General features: G+C 55.6%; 8 protein-coding genes across 8 annotated transcripts; 2 read left to right on the top strand and 6 right to left on the bottom strand.

Annotated features, from left to right (window-relative positions):
- Positions 1-291: 291 nt before the first annotated feature.
- TRIREDRAFT_3716 (uncharacterized protein) lies at positions 292-1,056 on the bottom strand (the record flags this gene model as incomplete). Its single annotated transcript, XM_006964750.1, has 3 exons — positions 292-358; positions 656-813; positions 895-1,056. 3 exons carry the CDS (start codon positions 1,054-1,056, stop codon positions 292-294), a joined length of 387 nt encoding a protein of 128 aa, XP_006964812.1.
- Positions 1,057-3,995: 2,939 nt separating this feature from the next.
- Positions 3,996-5,620, top strand: TRIREDRAFT_61374 (uncharacterized protein; the record flags this gene model as incomplete). Its single annotated transcript, XM_006965040.1, has 3 exons — positions 3,996-4,140; positions 4,206-4,268; positions 4,362-5,620. The coding sequence occupies 3 exons, from the start codon at positions 3,996-3,998 to the stop codon at positions 5,618-5,620; spliced, it is 1,467 nt and encodes a 488-aa protein (XP_006965102.1).
- A 192-nt stretch (positions 5,621-5,812) lies between these two features.
- TRIREDRAFT_121602 (N-terminal binuclear Zn cluster-containing/DNA binding domain-containing protein) lies at positions 5,813-8,565 on the bottom strand (the record flags this gene model as incomplete). The annotated part of the gene is made up of 7 exons (XM_006964889.1): positions 8,345-8,565; positions 7,390-8,265; positions 7,255-7,321; positions 6,994-7,180; positions 6,685-6,871; positions 6,429-6,533; positions 5,813-6,358 (listed from the first exon to the last, which is right to left on the bottom strand). Coding segments are annotated over exons 1-7 (2,151 nt in total), but the record flags the coding sequence as incomplete, so codon positions are not given.
- A 377-nt stretch (positions 8,566-8,942) lies between these two features.
- TRIREDRAFT_106885 (uncharacterized protein) lies at positions 8,943-10,151 on the bottom strand (the record flags this gene model as incomplete). Its single annotated transcript, XM_006964888.1, has 1 exon — positions 8,943-10,151. One exon carries the CDS (start codon positions 10,149-10,151, stop codon positions 8,943-8,945), a length of 1,209 nt encoding a protein of 402 aa, XP_006964950.1.
- A 548-nt stretch (positions 10,152-10,699) lies between these two features.
- On the bottom strand, positions 10,700-12,620 carry TRIREDRAFT_60945 (uncharacterized protein; the record flags this gene model as incomplete). Its single annotated transcript, XM_006964887.1, has 5 exons — positions 10,700-11,082; positions 11,147-11,529; positions 11,592-11,798; positions 11,874-12,120; positions 12,197-12,620. 5 exons carry the CDS (start codon positions 12,618-12,620, stop codon positions 10,700-10,702), a joined length of 1,644 nt encoding a protein of 547 aa, XP_006964949.1.
- Positions 12,621-14,454: 1,834 nt separating this feature from the next.
- On the bottom strand, positions 14,455-16,273 carry TRIREDRAFT_77517 (uncharacterized protein; the record flags this gene model as incomplete). Its single annotated transcript, XM_006964886.1, has 2 exons — positions 14,455-16,049; positions 16,121-16,273. The coding sequence occupies 2 exons, from the start codon at positions 16,271-16,273 to the stop codon at positions 14,637-14,639; spliced, it is 1,566 nt and encodes a 521-aa protein (XP_006964948.1). The 3' UTR covers positions 14,455-14,636.
- Positions 16,274-17,509: 1,236 nt separating this feature from the next.
- cel1b (glycoside hydrolase family 1) lies at positions 17,510-19,240 on the top strand (the record flags this gene model as incomplete). The annotated part of the gene is made up of 4 exons (XM_006964776.1): positions 17,510-18,043; positions 18,127-18,413; positions 18,477-18,973; positions 19,104-19,240. The coding sequence occupies 4 exons, from the start codon at positions 17,510-17,512 to the stop codon at positions 19,238-19,240; spliced, it is 1,455 nt and encodes a 484-aa protein (XP_006964838.1).
- A 1,147-nt stretch (positions 19,241-20,387) lies between these two features.
- Positions 20,388-22,425, bottom strand: TRIREDRAFT_77513 (uncharacterized protein; the record flags this gene model as incomplete). The annotated part of the gene is made up of 2 exons (XM_006964885.1): positions 20,388-20,615; positions 20,698-22,425. 2 exons carry the CDS (start codon positions 22,423-22,425, stop codon positions 20,388-20,390), a joined length of 1,956 nt encoding a protein of 651 aa, XP_006964947.1.
- Between the last annotated feature and the right edge of the window lie 789 nt (positions 22,426-23,214).

Here is a 23,214-nt window from a genome sequence, read left to right as displayed (position 1 = left end):
ATACGGGAACCATGAAGAATATATGATTTTGTTCGACGGCAGCATTTACTCGAGTGGGCTTGCTTGACTTGAGACCTGAGCCGTCATGTTCACTTACACGGAACTTTTCGGTCTATGAGAGGGCGGGTGTTGTAGCACACATCATCACTTGGTTATACAGCAGGTCACTGAAGGAATCAACTAAGATACGGAAGCTCAAGTTCATATACATTGGTCTATATTCATTTGTTAATCTTTTTTTATCCCCGTTGTGCCTTATGTTTTAATCTACATATTCATGTTCTTGCCCCTCTACAGGACAGCAGTGCACTCAATCTCGACGTCGGTGTTCAGGGGCAGCGTCTTGACAGCCACGCATCTGTTCAACCACACTGTCAGCCTTGGATCTTTGTCTTCACCCAGTAAAAATAGTCTGGCTCTATCGTTGTCCTTGAATCAAACACACAGCCCTCTCTGCACCCTCTCTCTCTCGGACCCCCACCACAAAGGTCGCATTGCATCCGATGGCGGGGCGCCCTTTTTCCCCAACATGGAGGGGTAAATAGGCAACAAAGTCTCGTCAATCGAGAGAGAAGAGAAGAAATTGGAAGTGTGAGAGATGTAGGAATCGAAGGGGGGGAAATAAGGAAAGGAAAAAAAAAAAGAGAAAACTCACGTCCGGCAGGGCTTGACATCGCCCCAGTACGTGCTGTACACCTCGTTCATCTTGGCAAAGTCGCCCATGTCGGCCAGGAAGACGTTGACCTTGACGACCTTTTCCAGGCTGGAGCCGGCGGCCTCGAGGATGGCGGAGAGGTTCTTGATGCATTGGTGCTGTTGGGAAAAATCAGTCATTTTTGCTCTATAAAACGAGTGAGGAGAGGAGAAGGAGAGAGAGGGAGATAGAGAACTGACCGTGTGAGCCTGAATGTCGCCGTCAATGAGCTGCATGGTGACGGGATCCATGGGCACGGCGCCCGAGACAAAGACCATGCCATTGGCCTTGATGGCCTGGCTGTAGATGCCGGGCAGCGGCTTGGGGGCGTTGGAGGTGAGGACGGCTTCTTTTCCGGACATTTTGCCTTGAGCTGATGGCTGATAGTGTTGATGAGAAAGAGAAAGAATCGAAGAGAGAGAGAGAGGTGTCAGAGATGGAAGGGGGAGAAAGAAAAGAAGGTCGGGATTCAACGGACTACAAGGTTCACGTGCGGAGAAGGCAGAAGCTCATACTAGTACTCTTCACGGGATTCAAGCTATGATTCCCAATTTTCCACTCTTACTACTTACTACTGGCTGCGTCTGGAGCTCCATAACTGTTTGTCACTCGAACTGATGCTGCTAGTATGCACTACCTTATGGATCTCATGCTGCGGGCTATGTATGTACGGAATTCGTTATTGTTAGTGACGTCGGGTAGCTTGGCTTGAGCGGAGTCAGTTCATGCTGGTCAGCAGCGGGAGAGACGATGGGTATAATAAGCTCCTCGTCTGAGAGAGGAGGACAAGGCCAACACCGTAAGCGTCTTTTCTTCATGAATATCTCCATATAAGCCTTGTCCATCTTCTAGAAAGCGGTGACATTCCACCACAGAACGCCTGAGCTCAGTTCGTGACAACACAAGCTTACAGACAGAGAAGAAGCTAGAGCTAAAGCTCCCAGCTCTCCATCGCCATCGCCATCCTCCCTCTCCCCCCCCTCCATTCCCTTTCCCCTCATCTGACCCCCTCCCTGACCCCCAACCAGCAACTGATACATACCCTCCGTCTCTGGCCCCCCCCCAAGCGCCACGCCAATCGAATTCGGTTCGTCGCCCCCCCCAGAACTAGGACGAAAGAGCAGGGAGTTTCCGATGGCTGCGAGCCCGCTGTTGGCTTTTGAACGCGCTTGACCCCCGTCTACGGCGATATGCTTCCTGTCTATCCGTACACTCCATCCTTTCCTCGTATCAGAAGTACTACGGAATATCGGGCGCTGAGTTGGGAGAGAACCCATGCTGTTTGTTCCCCCACTGAATGGCGGGTAGATTGGTTGTATTTGGCCGAGAATGGGCGTTCTGTGGCGGGCGAGGGGGGATTGACAATGATGATAGAGACGACAACAGAGAGAGAGAGTGTGTGTGTATCAAGACCCCCATTGAAAGCTCCACTGATTGCACAAGATAGCCCATCATGAAGACGATAGCAACTCGTATCAAAATGAAGCAGATATTACAATCAAGATAGTATTCAAAGTGAAGGCGTCAATCAATCCGGATACACGGAGCAACTCGTGATACCAGCCTCACCTTGGCTCCCACGCAAACGGTCTTTCATGTAGTATCAGTTTCTTCGTCTAATCAGGTCCGCTTCGGATAGCCAACCCCCTCTTCCCTTTCTTCCCCACCGACCAAAAAGTCCGGAATGGATCGCTCGAGGCTGCTGCCAGGATTGATTGTTTGCCTCTGACGCTTGGACCCTCCCTCCTCCCCCTTCTCCCGCCTCTCCATGTGTGTCACAGTTAGTCAAAGCATTTGCACTTCGCTCGCTCACACGCACTTGACTCGGGGAACCGCAAATGACAGACAAGAAAAGGCAGAGAGGGACAGACAGACAAAAGTGTGGGGTAAGCTGGGTCACTTCTCCAGGTTTTTGAACTCTGGGGGGGGCGCTTTTGCGTCGTCTCTTCCCCACGGAAAGGATCTCGCCGGTTTTTCTGGGGGAGGGGGGGCCCGTTCCGCTGGCTGTCATTCTTGTCTTTCTGTTTTCGTCTCTTTTCGCGAGTCATTTCGAAGAGAACCAGGTGATAACCGTGTCATCCATCGTTCTCTGATATGGCTATCAAAGATAGATTAGAGAGAGAGAGATAGCATCGTTTTCCTTCCTGTTGCTGCGCGCATCATCGGCCTTGCGTGGGCGTGGATCTCAGAAGCGCAAGAACAGCGTGTGAGAGTGAGCAAGGAACAAGAGAGATAAGAGATTTGGGGGGGTTGGGTCGGTGGATACAAGGGATCCCGGCTTGTTGTCTTTTGCCTGGTTCCTGTGCCTCGCCTGGCTCTTGTCTGGGCTGTTTTGGGGGACGAGGCAGTCACACGCATACACACACACACACACACACACACATACGCGCGACGCAACCATTTTTGGCTTTCGTTTCGTTCAGATCTGTAAAGAAACTTTGGCCGGTGGCCCAATCTTTTCCACTTCTCCGAGGCTTGTCTAGTCCGGGTCTCTGGACTACTAGTTCGACGGAGGTTCTACTTCTATTGTAAGTCGTGTTGTTCGAGAATTCCGTTTGTTTGGTTGGGGGGCCGTGTGGTGAAGGGGGGTCACTTGGGATTCTCTCTCTCACTCTCTCTTTCAAGAGGGCATATGCAGAGAAGAGGTCACTTCCTCAACGCGGCTGGAATGGGCCGTTGGTTTCCCTTCTTTCCATCTCCACCCCTGATGACCGGCTGGACGGATCGCCTATCTATCTACCTACCTACCTATCTTTACATCAAGCGAGAAACACGTATAACTAACCAGCTGCATCTGCTTCGTCTTTGCTAGTATCCAGAGTTACATTTCCTCCCCCGTCATAAGAAGCGGCAGCTTCCCTCCTTTTCCCCCCTCCAGCAAACACCGCCCCCCCCTGCTTGCCTCGTGTCCCATCTACCAGGGAAACCCGTCGCCTGTCTCCCGAGGATCCTGGGGCTGCTGCTGCTGCTGCTGCTGCCAACATTATCATTTCTTCTGGGTTGCCTTGCCTGTCAGCCACATCAGCCTCTGGGTGTGTCCCAACCGATACGGCACGACTCTTTACTTAGCCTGGCAGGTCGGTGTGCATCGAGCCAAGACAAAGCTCTGACCTTGGTATATAAAAGGACTTCCAGCTGGCTTTCCCCCAACTTTCATCCAACGCACCTCGACCTCGCTTCCCCCCCCCCCCCCCCCCCCCTTTTTGCTTTTTCTCGCCTCTATCACTTGTGCAAGTGAAAGCACACGCAGGTCGTCGCCATGGCTGCTCCTCAAATCGTCGACAGCGGCGTGTCCAAGGACATGGGCACCAACGACCACCTCGACAAGATCGAGAGCCAGAAGGAGGGCTTCGTGGAGGAGACGGCGCGTGTCGTCGACCATCCCGCCGAGCGAGCCTTGTGCTTCAAGTTTGACATTCGCATCCTGCCCGTGCTGGCCATCATGTGTAAGTCACTTGTTACGTGTTGACAAAAGTCACACAGAACCAGCTTCTGACAAGTTGATCTATAGACCTCTTCAACGCCCTCGACAAGGGAAACCTAGGTAACGCCCAGACAAAGGGCCTCAGCGACGGTATGTTGCCCCCTCCCTCTCTTTCTCTCCCCCCTATTGCGACCATCATCAGCAGAACATCTCCATTCTAAACAAACACAAAAAAAACCACAGACCTCCACTTCAAGTCCAACCAGTACAACCTCGTCATCTCCATCTTCTTCGTCCCCTATGTCGTCTTCGCGCCCCCCTTTGCCATGCTGGCCAAAAAGTTCGGCGCCTCGCGCGCCCTGCCGCTCATGATGCTCACCTTTGGCACCATGACGCTCTGCACCGCCGCCACGCAAAACTTCAGCGGCATCTTCGCCGTCCGCTGGTTCCTCGGCATGGCCGAGTCCGCCTTCTTCCCGACCGTCATCTACTACCTCACCACCTTTTACCGCCGCGGCGAGCTGGCCCGCCGCCTGGCCATCTTCTACGCCGCGTCCAACATTGCAAACGCCTTCTCGGGCCTCCTCGCCTTTGGCGTCTTCCACATCAAGAGCAGCAGGATCTTTGTCTGGCGCTACCTCTTCATCATCGAGGGCGGCGTCACCTTTCTCTTTGCCATCTTCGCCTACTTTTACCTCCCGCGCAGCGCCTCCGAGGCAAAGTTCCTCACCGAGGACGAGCGCTCCCTGGCCTTCCACCGCATCCAGGTCGACTCGTCGTCCGACGTGGCCGAAAAGTTCAACTTCCGCGACGCCCTCAAGATCTTCACCTACCCCTGGGCCTACGGCTTCCTGCTCATCGAAATCTGCCTCGGCGTCCCCATCCAGTCCGTCTCGCTGTTCCTGCCCCAGATCATCGCCCGCCTGCAGTACTCGACCGTCAAGACCAACCTCTACACCGTCGCCCCCAACGTCACCGGCGCCGTCATGCTGCTCGTCCTCGCCTTCTGCTCCGACTACACCCGCCTGCGCTTCCCCTTCATCGTCCTCGGCTACGTCTTCACCTTCACCGGCTTCATCATCTACGCCGCCATCGACGACGTCACCAAGCAGCTGCACGTCGCTTACTTTGCCACCTTTATGATGTGCTGGGGCACCTCGGCGCCCTCCGTCCTGCTCTCCACCTGGTACAACAACAACATTGCCCACGAGGGCCGCCGTATCACTCTCACCTCCGTCGGCGTGCCCCTGGCCAACGTCATGGGCCTCGTGTCGAGCAACATCTTCCGCACCCAGGACGCGCCCCGATACGAGCCTGCGCTTATCACGACTGCCTGCTTTGGCGCGGCGGGCGCCCTGATCACGTTGTGCATGGGCACGTTTATGATTTGGGACAACAGGAGGCGTGATCGTCGCTCGGGAGTCAAGATTGATCCTCGGGATATTCCTACTTCGCGTCTGAGGGACGGTCCTAGCTCCCCTGAGTTTAGGTGGTTCTTGTAGAGTTTTTTTTTTTGGCTTTTTGTTTTTTGTTCTTGTGTTTTCAATGTTTTGTTGAATTGCCTCTATTTGGGCAGCCTGAGACGAGTATGATGAATCTTTTATTTGAAATCTATAACCTGTATATCGAGAGTAGCGAGTAATGTACCTAACTGGATGATGAATCTCAAAATCTTCAATCATTCAAAGACTTACAATGACCTTTCCAACACATTGAATCCACTCCCTGTCTGCGAAAAGTCCTCGCCCTGCAGTAACAGGTCCCAATCACCCAGCACGTCGTCACCCTGACTAACAAGGCCGAGGTACTGCTCTCGAAACTCTTCCTGCGCAAGATAATGTCCCGGCCCGAGATTGGGAATGGAGAGGTCCAGTGCTGGTGCCGCTGCCGCGTCATATTCGACGCGAGGATATGACATGGAGCTTGAATTAGCGTCCAAAGGGACTGCGTCAACTACGGTATTGGATTTCGCGTCGTTTGCTTTTGCTTCTCTTCCGGCTCCTCGGCTCGGAGGAGGCGGAGCATCGGACTGCATGCCGTGCAATCGCGCGGCGATGGAGCGGTCTAGATACTGCAGGAAGAAGTCCAGAACATTGATATTGATGCGCCAGTACTTTTGCACCTCTTTTAGGCAGAGGAGACACGTCTCGGCGCGGTGTTCGGCGAGGCGTCTGGTGAGCCCTGAGCCGCGGCGGATGGTGATGGTGTGGATGCAGAGCGCGGAGAAGATGCTCGTGATACTGTTCCTTTGTCAGAAGACTATGAGCGAAAGAGAAAGAGGTCCAAGCCTACAGATGCATTTGTCCGTACCGGAGGGTCCCTTGCGTCGACATGTCTTCGGCGATGCGGCTGATGCGGCACGCGGCCTTGATCACGACCTGGGACCCTGGAGTGGTAGATTCGAGCCGGAGGAAGCTATTCCTGTGTATCAAGATTTTGAGATGGCTTTATGTGCTCGTTCACATGTTTGAGTTTTGGTGTTGTAATTAGTCAAAGGACATGCAAGTGAGGAAATTGTTTCTTCTCTCGGGAAATTAGTAGAGTAATTCAAGGGCTGGACGCTTACTTGTATGCGAGGTGGAGGAGACACGCCCAGACGGAATCCGTGCCGTGATCTGGAGAGTACTTCATGTCTTCGGGGAGGCTGGCCATCCAGGCTTCGAGAGAGGCGTTGAGGTCGTGGACAGTGTCTGAGGAGGTTGATTTGAGGGAGGCGTGGCCTGGGACGAAGTGGAGGTCGATGATCCTGCCGACTAATACAAATGTCAACGAGTACCAAACAGCAGCGAAGATATACTACATCGGAAAGGGGGAGGGGATAAGTGACAGAATTCGGAAGAGGGTGGAGATTCAAGTAGACATGTGAATATCTTACGTAGCTTGGCAATTTCCACCATCTTGATTGCATATGTGACGTGCTCTGGTTGGCACGAGCCAAACGACGAGTCGACGGGGCTTGCTTCCGACTCCAGGTCCATCGGCGTAAGAGGTTCAATGTCGCAGTCTTCGTCTCTGATTCTGCTGGGAAGGCCTAGAGATGCAGATGCCTGTCGTTCTCTCACCTACATTGACGGAGTTTTTGTGAGTCTAAATGAATACCGGGCAGCAAAGTGCATCAAGAAGAGACGGCACTTACATAAATGGACCACCATATTCTCCGTCTCATGCAAGCTGTATACGAATCCTTGGACATGGATCGAGACCTGGGAACACAACGTCAACATCACAGCCACCACCACCGCCACGAGATTCAAAGAAACAGGAGACGCACGAGCGATGCAAGCCATACGACTCGGCAAGCGTAATCACCACCCCCAGCCAATACCGCACATCGCGCACATCCGCCGGCGCGCCCCTCCAGAAGCTCATGAGAAACAGCGACTGGATGAGCACCGTCTCGTCCTTTTCCCAGTCGGCATGGAACAGCAGCCGCGCGCGCGTGTAAAACGCCGTCTTGGCCTGCGACCGGTCCTGGAAGCCCATGGCCCGGATCGTCGCCGCGTCGCAGTATGTCGCCCCAATCAGGAGCATCGCCTGCAGCAGCATCCGCGACATGTCGACGCTGGAGAAGGACGTGGCCGAGGCCAGGCGGCGGGCGATCTGCGCCCGGTCGAGGATGGGGTAGCTGGGATGGAACCAGGCAAAGTACGCCTGCAGCGCGGGCAGGCAGCTCTCGAGGTCGGGCAGCGTCAGGGCGCCTTCGTCGGCGAGGTAGCGCATCAGGCCGGTGCTGAGGCCGTGGGTGCCGCCTTGGGCCGTCTGTGAGGTTGACTGGGGCGTTGGCGGCATGGGAAACGTGAATCGCGGCTTTTGGCTGTTTCTGCCGCTGTCGCCTGGGGCGTTGGACTGGGTAGAGGTGCCCTCGTCCTCGCCGGGAACGAGGGTGAGGAAGCTGGACTCGCCGAAGAAGCGGGTTCCGGGGGTGGCCGTGGGGGTGGGAGAGGACGGGGAAGAGGCAGCCGGGAGATGGCCTGGCTGGTGGTCCGGCACTTGGTCCTGCGTGTCCGACGAGGCCATCTGGTGAGATGATACCGCAGTTGCGTGAGAGACGGAGTCGAGCGGCGTGGACTGGCCGGTGTCGCTCGAGGCCTGCGTGACGCTCTCACTGCGCACCTGCTGCAGCAGCCGCCGGGACCTGCGAGGGTATCTAGAGGACAAGAGACCGGCCGGGTCAGCCTCATTCATATTCAGTTAATGAGTCTTACGATCATCACAACAGTTCTTACCGCCCCCTGCGCGACGGCAGCACCTGGCAGCTCGCCCCGGCGGCTCGGCAGTTGGAGCACGGCTGCTTCTCCATGACGTCGCAGCGAACTCGGCGCGTGTTGCACTCGCGACAGGCGTGCTTGGCCCGCGACTTCTTGCCGTCGCCGTCGCCTGGCGCTGGCGATGCTGTTTTGGACGCCTTCATTTGCGGCGAGACGACACGATGCTGAGAACTCGGAGGGCTTGAAAGACCAAATCTGGTGCTGAGATGGTGTTGATGCTGAGATGACAAACAAAGAGGCTCCGGTTCGGACTACGGACATGTGGTGGGGGGGCTTTGCCTCCGGCTTCGATTGCTGCAGCATTGATTATGACATGAGGACGCCCTTTGAGTGCCTCATCTCTACTTCTATTTTATCCATCCTCTATCATCAGATTGTTCATTTTTGAGGATTGATGGTACTTATTATAGTTGAGAGCTTAGCAGTTCAGGTGCATCTGCAATTCTCATCATGTTCATCGACTCACTTATAAGCCATCGACTCGTCTACAGCACCACCTCCCTCACTTGCAATTGAACTCTCACCATATGTCATCACAAGCATCTTCAACCTCAACTCAGTAACTCTTTGGCAGCCCCAGCGCCTTCTCTCCCACGTAGTTCAAGATCATCTCCCTGCTCACCGGTGCAATCCGCGGCACCAGACACTCCCTGAACCACCTCTCGACGTCGTACTCGGCCGCATATCCCATCCCCCCATGCGTCAAAACAGCCCTCTCGCACGCCGCAAACGCCGCCTCGGCCGCGAGATACTTTGCGCTGTTGGCTGCCACGCCAATGGCCTTTTGCGTGATGCCGCCAACGTCCGTCTTGCTGGCGCCGTCGTCGTAGAGCCTCGCCGCGTGGTACGTCGCCAGCTTGGCTGCCTCAAGGTGCATGTAGGCGTCGGCCAGGGGGTGCGCGACGCCCTGGTTCATGCCAATGGGCCGCTGGAAGACGATCCTCTCGCGGGCGTACGATGCCGCTCTGGCGAGGGCCGCGTAGCCCAGCCCCAGAGCCTCGCCGGCCAGGAGGCATCGCTCGGCGTTCATGCCGTGCAGCACAATCTCGAAGCCTCTGCCCTCCTCGCCAATGAGCGCGCTGGAGGGGATGCGGTAGCCGTCAAAGAAGACCTCGTTGGCATCCACCGCCCGGCCGCCCATCTTGCGGATCTTGCGCATCGCCAGCCCCGGCTGCGAGCGATCCAAGTCGATGCAGAACAAGCTCAGCCCCTGACTCGGCCTCTGCGCCTCCTCGTACGCCGTCGTCCGCGCCAGCAGCATCATCTTGGACGCCACCTGGCCACACGTCGTCCAAATCTTCTGCCCCGAGACGACATACTCGTCGCCCTCGCGCCTCGCCGTCGTCGCCAGCCGCAGCGTGTCCAGCCCGGCGTTTGGCTCCGTGACCCCGAAGCACGTCCGCCACCGCCCCGAGATGATGCCCGGGATCGTCTCCCGCAGCTGCTCCTGCGTGCCGAACTTGGCCAGCGGTTGCGTGGCGTAGACGTTTGCGTGGACGGCCTGCGCGCCCGCCATGCCGGCCCCTGACTCGGCAATCGTCTGCATCATGACGGTCGCCTCGGAGATGCCCAGGCCGGAGCCGCCGAGGGATTCCGGGAGGGCGATGCCCAGCCAGCCGTCGCGGGCGAGGGCCGCGTGGAAGTCTGCCGGGTCTTGCTCGTCTTGGTCGAGGCGTTGCCAGTAGGTGTTGGGGAAGCGGGAGCAGACTTGGCTGACGGCTTGGCGGACGGTGAGCTGGGTTTCGGTGAAGCCTGTCGTGTCCATGATGCGGCGATGTGCGCTGCAGGAGAAGCTTCTGTGACCTGATGCCATTATGTGGCATATTCGCTTATAAGAAGCGGTTGGCTGCCATGGCTGGCGGTTGAGAAGACGAGACATGGCGTGAGTTTGTGTAAATCTAACACTATCTGGTATATGTATCTTCCTTCTTGGAACGCTCCTGTCGTAGCGAAGATTGACTTGAATATATTGTTGATTCAGCCAGGACATGCATCGTCACAACATCTCGAGATGGTCATGGTGTTGATTCTCGGTTAATTGGACAGCTTCTGGTGGAGTCGAGATGTCCCATATAGCCGAATGGACTGTGACGTCAAATCAAGCGCGTATACGTAGTAGGTACATGTAGATATAGATGAATTGATATCTATCAAAGCGTCAACTCATACAACTCTCACAATGGTCATATTCAGTCAAGCAATTGTCAAGGTTGTTCAATTTGATTCATGCCCAAACCTATCGTACTGACATCATCTCGAGCACACAGGCACAAACAACACCCCCCATCCTCCTACCCACCAGCTGGTCCATCATCAAGCAATGGGCTCAGCAAGACTCTTCCTCCTCTGCATCTGCCCCTCAAACACCTTCTTGAACCGCCCACTACACAGATCCGCCACCGTCTCCTTCACGCCAGCCCAATTCTCCCGCACAATGTCCCCAGTCGGCCGTGAAAACACGGCGTCGATTTCCTCGAGCGTCTTGTCCTTGGTCTCGGGCATGAACAAGATCTGGTATATCTCGCCGACAAAGGCGATGCCGCCGTAGAAGCCGAGCGTCAGGCCGGTGCGCGTCATGGCGTCTTCCATGGCGGTGAAGTTGTACGTGACGATGAAGGAGGCGAGGAAGAGGAGGGCGTCGGACGTGGTCATGCCGTAGCTGCGGAGATAGGTGGGATATACTTCTGATGGGACAACTGGAAAGAAAGCGTCAGTAAGCCAGCGAGCGTAACAAATGAATGGTGGGATAGTGCGACATACCCCATGTTAAACAGGCATAGGACCCAAAGAACATCATGTAGACGATGAGGCCGCTGAGATACAGACCCTCTGCCGCGGGCAAGTTGCTCTCCGGGGGAATCAGATAAGCCACTCCAATCATTATCAAGCCAATGAAGAAGCCCGGAAGCATCGTAATGGCCCAAAACCGTCTGCCACAGGTTTCCATGAGGAAAATGGCTGGGATCGTGCCGATGAGCAGGGATCCGCCTCCGACAAGGGACATGTAAGTGGCCTTTTCGTCGTCAAAGCCAATCTGGTTCATCAGCACGGACATGTAGTACATGATGGCATTGACACCCGTCAGCTGTCCAAGGAGGATCATGATGTTGGCGTAGACGAGAGCTCGACGGGCACGAGGGACGCTTTTTTTCTCTCGTGTTAGCGATGGAGCACGCAGGAAAGACGCAAAGTTGCCACCACTTACGTGAAGAAATCCATCCAGGGGAAACGCTGGTTCTTTGCCCCTTCGGTAACGGCAACGTTCTCGTGCTGCACGGAGTTGGCCATGATGTAGAACTCTTCTCGGGACTCGGGAGACTCTGTGCCGCGGATGCGCTTCCAGACTTTGTACGAGTCCAGTCTTCTGTTCTTGTGCATGAGCCACCGAGGGCTTTCAGGCAGAAACAGCATGCTGTTCGAAGGGGCATTATTAGTTTTATCACATGAAAGTCTTACATTGGAAGCAGGTGTAGGTATGTAGGCTTACCCAGCAAACATGATGGTCGAGAACAACAGCGATGAGCCCAGGATGTAGCGCCAGTTGCCGGGGACCTTGAGGAAGATGGCTGCCACGGCATACCCGAGGACTTCTCCAAGCGCAATGTTGAACTGATACAGCGAGACGAGGTTGCCTCGAATTCGACGCTCGACCGTCTCAGCCACGTAGACCGGGACCGTGCCGCCCTCCAGCCCAACACCAAGACCGAGAATAACACGCCCAGAGACAATCATCCCTAGAGCCATCAAATGTTAGCAGACTTTTTGGTTCCCAGCACAAATAAGCCGCACGTATATAGGACAGCATATTACCAAAGTTGATGGATCCTGCTTCCAGCGCAGCACCCACAGTGTACAGCAGAATCGACAGAAGAATCGCCCACTTCCTCCCCCCGTACTCATTCGCCGGCGACAGCAGCAACGCGCCCCCGACGGCCCCCAGCGGCATGCCCGCGTTGACAAGGCTGTTCTGCCTGGCGCTCAAGTGCAGGTCCTTTGGCAAGAACAGGTTTGCGCCCGAGATCAGGCTCTGGTCCAGGCCCGAGAGCAGGCCGCCCATGCTGGCAAAGGCGACGAGCAGCCACGTAAAGTGCCGGGGGTCGCTGAACTGCACCTGGAAGAAGCCCGTCTCGAGACCGCCCGCGGCCGCGAGCTCGTCCTCCATGGAGGCGATGAGGGCGTCGACGGAGGCGGCGTCGGGGGAGGAAGGGTCTATGCGAGACTTGGTCTCGGTCATTTCCTTGCCGTCGTCTGACATGGTGACGGTGTTGTTATTGTTGGTGTTGCTGTGATTGTTGTTGGTGGTGTTGGTGTTGTTGTTGTTGTTGTTGTTGTTGTTGTCGTCGTCGTCGTCGTCGTCGTCGTTGTTTTTATTAGACCATGTACAACTTCTCAGTGTGGTGGATGAGAAGAGAAAAGGGTTTCCTCCGACAAGTGAGACACAGCCTTGAGGAGCACAGATGCCCGATATGCATTACAAGGGAACACAAACCGCCAATCCCATCACAAGGTCTCTCACACACACGCCGAGACTGTGTCCTATATATATATACATATATCTATATCTCCATATGAAAATGCCCCGGCGTCCGTACAGTATCATCGCCGCAAACAAAGGCCACTTACACGTCCCACATTGCCTCCGCTTTCAGCCAAATACCACCATGACGGGCAGACCCCATGGGCCAGTGAGCATAACGCAGAAGCTTCTCCTCGTCTCCCCCAACCGTTCATGCCCATCGGAATGGAGCAGTGGAGGGGCAAAAGAAGAAGAAAATGTCTCTCCCCATGTCGATCAAAGTTGGAGGGGTCGGGGCAATTCCGCGTACTACAAGTACTTCCCACATCAAGTCTTTTCAGATGGGGAGACGACCGCCGCCGTCATGCCATTCCAGGTATTGCATACAAGTACTGTACCAGTCTTCAACAATGTGAACTTGCTCCGAAAGTTGCTCATAAGCGGACTTGGTTGTCCGGCGAGTTTTGTCCTCGTTTATGACATCCTGGCTGCCGAAGTCGCAGGGATTCCTCATGCTTGAGAGGCTGTGATTTGTTAATGGCGTAGCTGTCGCTCGGCCTTATAAAGGGCCAACACCAGCCGGACCACACCATCACCACGAGCTCCTTATCTGCAATAACACCCTCTCAGGCCTAGCCCAGACGCCACTTGCTTCTAGAAGATACAACAGCAATATCATTCGCATCAACCTCGAAATATCTCACCCTCATCATGCACGACTTATTGTCGTCGTCGTCGTCGTCGTGGCCCTTCCTCAGATGGCCATCAACAAGGACGGGGTAATACTACTAGTACTACTACATACAGCCAGTACCCCATACCCCATACAAAGCCCCAGTCTCCTCACTCTCTTCTCCAAAGGCCCGATCCTGAATCATGACACTCGTAGCTGAAAACACCCATGATATCATTCGCACCTCTCGACAAAATTTCATCTCCACTTCATCTCCCGGACTACTTCTCCCTAGCTCAACGGCAGATGAAGCACACGGAGAAAATATGATCACCAAAACCGTGCCAATGCTAGTGATTTAGTATCCGTGCCAAAGGCACACAGAGACACAAGAGGTGTGACCCCCATGCATGGAAAATTTTGCTGCAGAAAGTGCCGGTTCTAGCCCGAACGCTGGAGTAGTACTTCGCACCTTGGAATAGCGTCACATTTCGGGAGTCCGTCACGGCACCCGGTCCAACTAGAACCAACCCAGCGAGTCAATCAATTCCTTGAAGCGGATCGCGGTCCGGCTGTCCGTCTTGGGCGACTTGCATCCTTCTTCCATTGTCACGGAGCCAAAGAACCGGTTCGTGCCACGTTTGAGCCATTTTTCTTGTTGTTCCTGAACGTGGTTGAATCCTCTCTGTCCACCTTACTCGCTTGACCCTCTCGTCCAGAGCCTTCTCTTCACCTAATTCTCCTGGTGGAGATGGCGAGGGTTGATCGGCTGCTGCCTGTTTTACCCCTGTTAGTGAGACGAGACAAGCTCCGGGGAGAGTTACCTAATAAGTCCACCGGCATTGGATTGCTTCTTCTGGGCTTCTATTATTATGGAGTGAGGTATTCCAGAAGTGTATTAATCAAGTCGAATGACCGAGGTATCTAGGTATTCTATGTCCATTTGTCCGAATTCAAGTCAACGCCATGCCCCGTCTATAAGCCCATTCTATATACATATGTAGTATCAACATCTTGCTCATCCTCAATATGCAGACCGGCGGCCCCAGTCTGTCATTTCGTTATACAGATGAACCGGAAACCGACTTTGCTCCTAGGGACTCGGTTTGCGTGCGAAGCTCTTCGTCGTCTCGTTGCTGGATCTCGATGGTAAGCTGCTTCTTCCTCTCTTTCCCGTCAAACAGATACGCCAGCTCCTCCAGCGTCGGCCCCGACGTCTCGACGAAGAAAAAGTACACAATGACAAAGATGAACGCCACCCAGATGCAATAGTAAATGTAAAACTTCCACCCAATGTTTTGCAGCGCAATCGGGTTCACATAGTTGCCAAAAATGGTGGCCACCTGCACGGTCAGCAGGACAAAGGCCCACGTCTTGGCCCGCATCTGATACGTGACCAGCTCCAGTGGATAGGTCACCACCAAGTTGGTCCAGGCCATTGTGTAAAAGGCCTGGAAGATGAAGATGCAGGCGAGGACGAGCCGGCCAGCAGCGAGAGAACCGTGCTGGAGATATTGCTGAGCGCCAATCGTCCAGGCAATGAATGTGAGCGAAACACCTCCAGAGCCGATGAGGAAGAAGGTGCGCCGTCGAAACTTGTTGATGCAGGCCGTGACGGCGAGCGCCACCATGTACTGCCAGAGCGTCACCATGCCGTTGACGAGGGTTATGTCCTTTTCGGACTTGACGCCGGTGTCTTTGAGGATTTGCGTGAGATAGTTTGACACGAGCAGGTTACCCGAGCTTTGGCTGAAGACGGCCGTGGCAAAGCAGAGAGATATCCTCTTGAGATTTGGTATCGATGAGAAAAAGTCCACCCAAGTCATGTTCTGGCCCGCTTCCTTTGCGAGGACCTGCCGAATCTCGAGGCATTCAAGGTTGACGATTTCGGAGTTTGGATCGCATTCGCCATGATATTTGACCAATATCTCGCGCGCTTCTCTCATCCGGCCCTTGGCAATGAGCCACCGAGGCGATTCGGGACAGAAGAATATGAGGCTGAGCTGATACGCCGAAGGGATGATTTGGATAAGCGTCGGTAGTTTCCATGACCATGATCCAGGGATGCGAAAGCATCCATAGGTCGCCCATGCGCCAATCACGTATCCTAGCACAATGGACGTATTGTAAAACGTGGTGATTTGCACGCGCTCCTTGGGATGGCTCAGCTCCGTCACCAGAACCGGCGCGCCCATCTGAATCAGCGAGGACCCAACCCCAAGCACAATCTTGCCTCCGATATACATGGCCAGCGAGGTGGCAAAGAACTCGATCAGGACGCCGGCGATGATGACAACCGAGCCCAGGGCGGTCGGGACGCGGCGGCCGCATCTGTCGCTGATCCAGCCGAGGAATATAAAGGGAATCACGCCGCCAATGGCACTCGATGCGCCGAAGAAGCCAAGGGTTGCGCCTTGGGGGTGTCCGAACTGGTCCTGCCACGTCGGGAGAACTTGCATGCCATTGGTCATCGACTACAGTTGTTGCTGCCCGTTAGCCTGGTTATGCGTATGAAGATCAAGACCAATCACAAAACAAGACTCACCCCGTCAATTCCCAACGCAGCGCTGGCAAGCAGCGAAGACGTGAGCAGAAAGTACAGCAGGATGCCATTCTTGCGCCGCCAAAACGGGGGTACCCGCGCCAGCTCGATTGGCGACGAGATGCCGTCAGCTGTGCGCGCCGCAGAGGGAGCCATCGTACATTGTCGGAATCGCCTCTTCCAGGAGCTGCGACAGGAGTTGTAGAGGGCCAGAGTTTGGAACGCATCAAGGGCCCTTCTTCAGCTCATCTGCTGCTTGTCACGCCACGCACGCAAAAGAAGGTTCACCGAGCGCAAAAAAATTGCGCCGGTCGGCGGTTGCTTAGTCACTGGGCAATCCATTCTCGGTCAGGGCGCAGCAGCCACAGGCCAGCAGTGGACGGTCGCCATTTGTTCAAACAACTTCAACAACAGAATCAAATCCATCATTTCATCGCATATCTCGAGCATCTTGAAGGCATCACGGATCAAGACGATCGACAGCTCAAGTACACACGTACCTGGAGATTGAGATCAGGCTAGGCATGCAACAGAAATTAGGTAATCGCGCAGCCAGGCAACCAGGGGGCGTCCTCTTCCCCACGGGGGGGCAACCGATCGAATTTTTGATCTCAGCCGGCGAATCGGAGAAATCAGCGGCCAGCGCTACCAGCTGCGAGGCTTCGAAGAAGGGCGGATAATTCGACAGACGCCGGCTAAGCACGCGCAGCCAATCACGGATCCTCGCCGGCTTCTCGATGGCGCACGACGCCCGTCCTTATTTCCCCATTAGGGCTCCCCGTATCACGGCCACGGGGTATCGGGGACCCTGGGGGCGAATCTGCTGCATCTCTGGGGAGGGCGGATTGGCTCTGAAGCACCTCGAGATAAGGTAGGCGCAAGATGCATGTCTGGGCAGGGAACAGGCGCACAGTTGACGGATGAGCGGGACCAGAGACCACAAGGGACGAGGATCCATCCAGCAACTTGTCGACTCCTCCTTACGTACAGTCCCCACGACTCGAACCGTTTCTCGACGGAGTAAATGGGCTCCACACGGCAATGAGCGGAGGAGACAAGCAGGCGGAGAGACAAGCAGCGAGAGGCGAGGACCAAGGCAACCGCCTGGGCTCTCACGTGTGGGTATAAAGCCGTTCCCCCTGGCACGACGAGAGAGCCTCATCGGGGTCGGTCCGTTTCGAGAACGGGCTGTTGTCACCTGTGCCTGATTAGCCTGAGTTGAGCTATTATCCCTGATTCCTACCGTCCCTGGGCGAGGCAGGACACATACTTCGTACTCTGTACGCACCTCCAGCAAACTCTGTCAGCTTGACGAGAAAAGGAGAGGGATCAGCCAGGTCGCAACCAGCAGCAGCAGCAGCAGTACAGAGAAATCAACCCAGATAGCTCAAAATGCCCGAGTCGCTAGCTCTGCCCAACGACTTTGAATGGGGCTTCGCAACGGCCGCCTACCAGATCGAAGGCGCCGTCAAAGAAGGTGGCCGCGGCCCGTCCATCTGGGACACGTACTGCCACCTGGAGCCATCGCGCACCAACGGCGCCAACGGCGATGTGGCTTGCGATCACTACCACCGCTACGATGAGGACTTTGATCTCTTGACCAAGTACGGCGCAAAGGCCTACCGCTTCTCCTTGTCGTGGTCGCGGATCATTCCCCTCGGCGGCAGGCTGGATCCCGTCAACGAGGAGGGAATTGAGTTTTACAGCAAACTGATTGACGCCCTGTTGAGGCGGGGTATCACGCCTTGGGTGACTTTGTACCACTGGGATCTGCCTCAGGCGCTTCACGATCGCTATGGAGGCTGGCTCAACGTGGAAGAGGTCCAGCTGGACTTTGAGCGGTATGCGAGGTTGTGCTTTGAACGTTTTGGGGACCGAGTCCAGAACTGGATCACCATCAACGAACCCTGGATTCAGGCCATCTATGTGAGTCTTTTAGCAGTGCTTCGTCTCCGGCAACCCTTCTTCATCTCACTCTCGAGTACACCATGATACTAATCCAAGTCCAGGGATATGCCACCGGCAGCAACGCCCCGGGCAGGAGCAGCATTAACAAGCACTCCACCGAGGGCAACACTGCCACTGAGCCGTGGCTCGCTGGAAAGGCCCAGATCATGAGCCATGCCCGCGCCGTGGCCGTCTACAGCAGGGACTTTCGCCCCTCGCAAAAGGGCCAGATCGGCATCTCGCTCAACGGCGACTACTATGAGCCCTGGGACAGCAATGAGCCTCGGGACAAGGAGGCTGCTGAGCGACGGATGGAATTTCACATTGGCTGGTTTGCCAATCCCATCTTGTGAGTCTGCCATTCACGGCCGGATCTGAACTGTAACTGAAACTGACACTCATGCCCCAATAGCTTGAAGAAGGACTATCCAGAGAGCATGAAGAAGCAGCTGGGCGAGAGGCTTCCAGCCCTCACTCCCGCGGACTTTGCCATCCTCAATGCCGGAGAGACCGACTTCTACGGCATGAATTACTACACATCCCAGTTCGCGCGCCACCTAGACGGTCCCGTCCCCGAGACGGACTATCTCGGCGCCATCCATGAGCACCAGGAGAATAAGGACGGCAGCCCCGTTGGCGAGGAGAGCGGCCTCGCCTGGCTGCGCTCCTGCCCGGACATGTTCCGGAAGCATCTCGCCCGGGTGTACGGCCTGTACGGCAAGCCCATCTACATCACCGAGAACGGATGCCCGTGCCCTGGAGAGGAGAACATGACGTGCGAGGAGGCCGTCAACGACCCCTTCCGCATCCGCTACTTTGACTCGCACTTGGACTCGATTTCCAAGGCCATTACCCAGGACGGCGTCGTCGTCAAGGGGTACTTTGCGTGGGCGTTGCTCGATAACTTGGGTAAGTCATCCATAAGCTCTCACTCTCCCCTCCCTTCTCTGGCAACCCGTTCTCTCAGACCCCGGACCCTCTCTTTTCGCCTAATACAACCTCAAAACTAACCTTACATTTTTTTTTCCCACCAAACTAGAATGGTCAGATGGCTACGGACCCAGATTCGGCGTCACGTTCACAGACTACACCACCCTCAAGCGCACGCCCAAGAAGTCTGCCCTGGTCCTCAAGGACATGTTTGCGGCCCGGCAGAGGGTTAAAGTGGCGGCATAAAGAAAGGGAAATTTCTTCTTGCATTCAGCCTCTATGCATCTTCCTCTCTCTTTTTCCCTCCCTCCCCTTGTCCCTCTCTCTCTACCTCTCATATTCCCTCTATACCCCCCGCTTCTTCTCATGACCCCATGCTCCTTGCCCTTGGCCCCTCTCTGTCGAATTCTGCCTCTTATCACGTCTTATGCGTCTGTTTACTTGCCTTTTTTTTTTTTGTCTCTTTCTGTCTGTCTGTCTGCCTGTCTATGTGTACCTATCTGGCCCTTCGCTCATTGGCAACAGATACTAGCACAAGTTCAAGCAAGCAAGCACGCAAGCAAGCAAGCAAGCCAGCCATCAACGGCATCAAAGCCCCATGTTTAGCCTCATGTTCACATTGCTATGTTATCTACATCAGCCATTCACTACCAGGCGAAGAGGCCACAGAGAGTCTCATCGTCTTACCTGTATATACGCTTTTTTAAAACATGTTATTCATACATACTTACATATGACTTTCCTTAAGAAAGACAATATACCAACACTCACTCACACATTCGAGTCAAGCATATACCTAAGTATATACCTTACTCACACTTCAATATTCAAGCATATATATATATATACACTCGGACCTTCGATTCAAGCCTATATATAAGAATAGAAACAAGGTAGGTTATGCGAGCAACATTGCACGAAACGGAGAAAACCAACAGCGTTACGTCGAGCGTTTCTCCGCCATTTCCCCGACCGCTTCATTTCATGCTCACCCATAGGTAGCCAGTTCGTATCCTATTCAGACTTCATCCTTCGCTTATTTTGGTCCTTCGCAAAAGGCGTCACTGCATTGCAACCCAACTCCAGGTTTCAAAGCCAACCACGGATATATACACCAACGTGATGAATATCCGGAATGACGGGAGATCTCCATAAGCTCATTAAGTACCTAGTAATGTAGGGAAGATGTACACTCAAATGCTAAATCGGACAACCCCTGGCATAGGGGAAAGAAACGCCTTTTGTTCCCCCCACTGCTGGAAAAACAAGTGCTGGAAAAAACAGAAAAGAGTAAACAAAGGGGAAATACCCAGCAACGCTGAAGGGGGAATAACACAAAGATCCTGGCCATATTTACACCGACTTTGACATTTTTTGTTGTTCCAACACACATTTAGCCAACAACGGTAGTGGACGTATTCCTCAGTTGGTCCGACGCCTTCGAGTCCAGCCGCGTGAGAATATCCAAAAGCACGGAAAAGTCGCTCCTGGCTCGCGTAGCCAAGGGTGAATCCTGGTTGCGATGGATGATGGCCAGCAAACTAGCTCCGATAAGGCGAATCTTTTCAACCTGCAGCATCCAGACAACATAATCAGGACAGATTAGCAACAAGTGCCGAGGCTTGATGATATACATATCCGCAGGGATATAAAGAGAGAGGGGGGGTCGTCGAAGAAAAGGGTGTGCAGAAAAGAGAAGAGACAAGGAAACGACTCACGTTTGGCTCGCCATTGGCCTGCAGGCCCCAAAAGGGCGCCTCGTTCATCACCCTCAGCATGTCTCGCACAATCTCCGACTTTCTGAGATCAGCCTGCTCAACGCCAGGAGCAAAATAAGAGAGGTCTTCGAATTTCTGCGTAATTACCATGCGCAGACAGTGAAACGTCACCTGCAGGTTGATGCACTGTATCACGTACTGCTTGGACTCGGCAGACCCGTTGCCTTCTGCCATCGCTGCCATCGCCAGAGTGCACGACTGGAGGTACGGCGGGAGATCGTCCAAGCAGGTGATGAAGCGGACATAGAGAGAATCGAGATGCTGCCTGTCGGCGGAGGGCAGCACATGGTTCGGGGGCATGGTCCCTCGAAAGTGCTGCATCATCTGATCTTGCAGCACGCGGATTTCCAGCAGCAAATCAGCCGCGGACTGCCAGAGCCGCACATTTGCGTTGAAGCCGGATATGAAGCTCTTCCGGGGCGGCTCGGACGCCGTGCTCAGGAACTCGTCCTCGATACCCGACGGGTATAGCGTGGTGATGCCGGCGTCGAAGCAGTACTTGTGGATGGTGATGGGCCGATTGTTGAGTATAGCGGCTGACTTGTCGCCCAAGTACAGGATCCAAAAGCAGCGACGGCGGAACTCTGCCTCGATGGGGACGAGCCCCTCGAGGGCAGCCTCCTCGTGCAGCTGCATGACCTGCGCCAGGCGGATGGCCTCGCCAAATATGTGCCACGAGTACTTGGGCTTCCCCGCAGCGTGGAGGCAGTTGGAGTGGAAGTAGCGAATGGCAATCGAGTTGGCCGTCGGATTCTCCAGGTCGGCCTCGAGGTGCTGGTGCAGGCAGTCCCGAGAGGCTTCGAGCAAGATCTCAGAGACGGATTCTCCTTCGGGGAAAATGTCCTTGGGTAGCATGAATGCTGCCTCTGCGCAGACGGCCGTGACCAGGGTGAAGGTCGAGTCGGCCCAGGGAGCCAGCCTGCTGCCGACGGTTCGCGAGCCGCTGGGCTGGCCAAAGCCGGCCCACGACTCGGCAGCGTTGAGGGGGGTGGTGCCGGTGGTCGGGTCTGGCGTGAGCTGTGACAGCGGCGATGGTTGGTTGACGCCAGGCAAGGGCTGGGAGAAGATGTATGCGAGCACGTCCCGGAGGGCCGGCTCGTACACCAGGGGGGTGAGGGGGTAGAGGTAGTCGAAGAAGAGGTCGATACATCGCTTCGAGACGCGCTCTAGCGTCGTGTTGCGCAGCGTCATGGCGTTGGCCAGGTGTATCCATCGCTGGCGCGTCGAGATGTTCTGGATGGTGGAGAGGCCGGGCAGGTCGCCCAGCGGCTGCCGGGGCAGGCCGTTGTCAATGCTGAGCGGCTCGACGGGCTCCCAGGCCGCGTCGGGCGACAGCGACGACGAGGCGAAGGGCTGCAGCGCGGCTACTGCGGGGCCGGAGAAGGTCAGCGGCGGCGGCATCTGGCCGGGTCGAGCCGCGGTGGAGAGCGAGCTCGGATCAGGAGGCGGCTGGCCGGGCTGGTCGCTCTTCTTCCTCGCTTTGGGGCCGCGTCGCGCCAGGGGCAGGTCGAAAGTGCACTGCACGTGGGCATCGCGGCAGTGCGTGCAGCTATCGACAGCGCTGAGGTACTCGCACTTTGGGCGGGGAAGAGCATTGGTCAGTGGTGGCAAGGAGAGAGTATCCAGGTGTAAGACGGGGGAGTAGCGCAGCATGGAAGACGAGGTCGGTGTTGGGGTGAGGCTGCAGCAGTATGAACGAGTTGTGAAGGCAGTGCAATACAATACACACAACTCTCAACACAACACAACGCTTGCCATGTATGCTGATGTATTGTATGTATGCTTTGTACGCATGACAGACACGCAGGAGAAGAGGACGGGAGGAGGGGGAACGGGAACGGGGAGAGGAGACACGGGCAGTAAGGACATATGAAGAGCAGGGACCAGGGACCAGGAGACGGGGAGGAGGAGGAGGAGGAGGAGCAGCAGCATCAGCAGCAGCAGGAGGAGGAGCAATGACAACAGAGATGCAAGCAACAGCAAAGGGGCTAGACTGACCTTGGCCTTGCGCCGGCGGCAGCGGTCGCAGGCTCTGCTCACCAGACGGCCTCTGGGATGGTGGTGGAACGAGGTTGCAGCCGACACGAGTGAGTTCTGCGGCGGCGTGGTTGAGGCGGTTGGCGAGCCGGGCTGCGAGGCCGAGGCAGACTCGGGCGAGGTGGTGAGGGCGTGGACAGCGCCAGCGCCAGCGCCAGCAGCTGGAGGGCCGCCTGCAGCTGCAGCTACAGAGCCCTGGGCCGGAGCTGCTGAGCCCATCGCCACGGAGCCTGTCCGGGTGCCTGGAAGCCCTGGAAGGCCTGGAGGGCCTGTAGAGCTGGAGCCTGCAGCGCCTGTGTGGCCGAGGAGCCACGGGGGGCAGCGTTAGTTGGGGGGGCCGCACTGCACTGATTGCGCTGCACTGCGTTCCAGTGCCACCCACGCGGGCTGGCAGCTGGGAGGGAA

This window comes from Trichoderma reesei, assembly GCF_000167675.1.
Source record: "Trichoderma reesei QM6a unplaced genomic scaffold TRIREscaffold_8, whole genome shotgun sequence".
NCBI classification, from domain to species: Eukaryota; Fungi; Ascomycota; class Sordariomycetes; order Hypocreales; family Hypocreaceae; genus Trichoderma; species Trichoderma reesei.
This window is presented reverse-complemented; position numbering and strand designations above follow the sequence as displayed.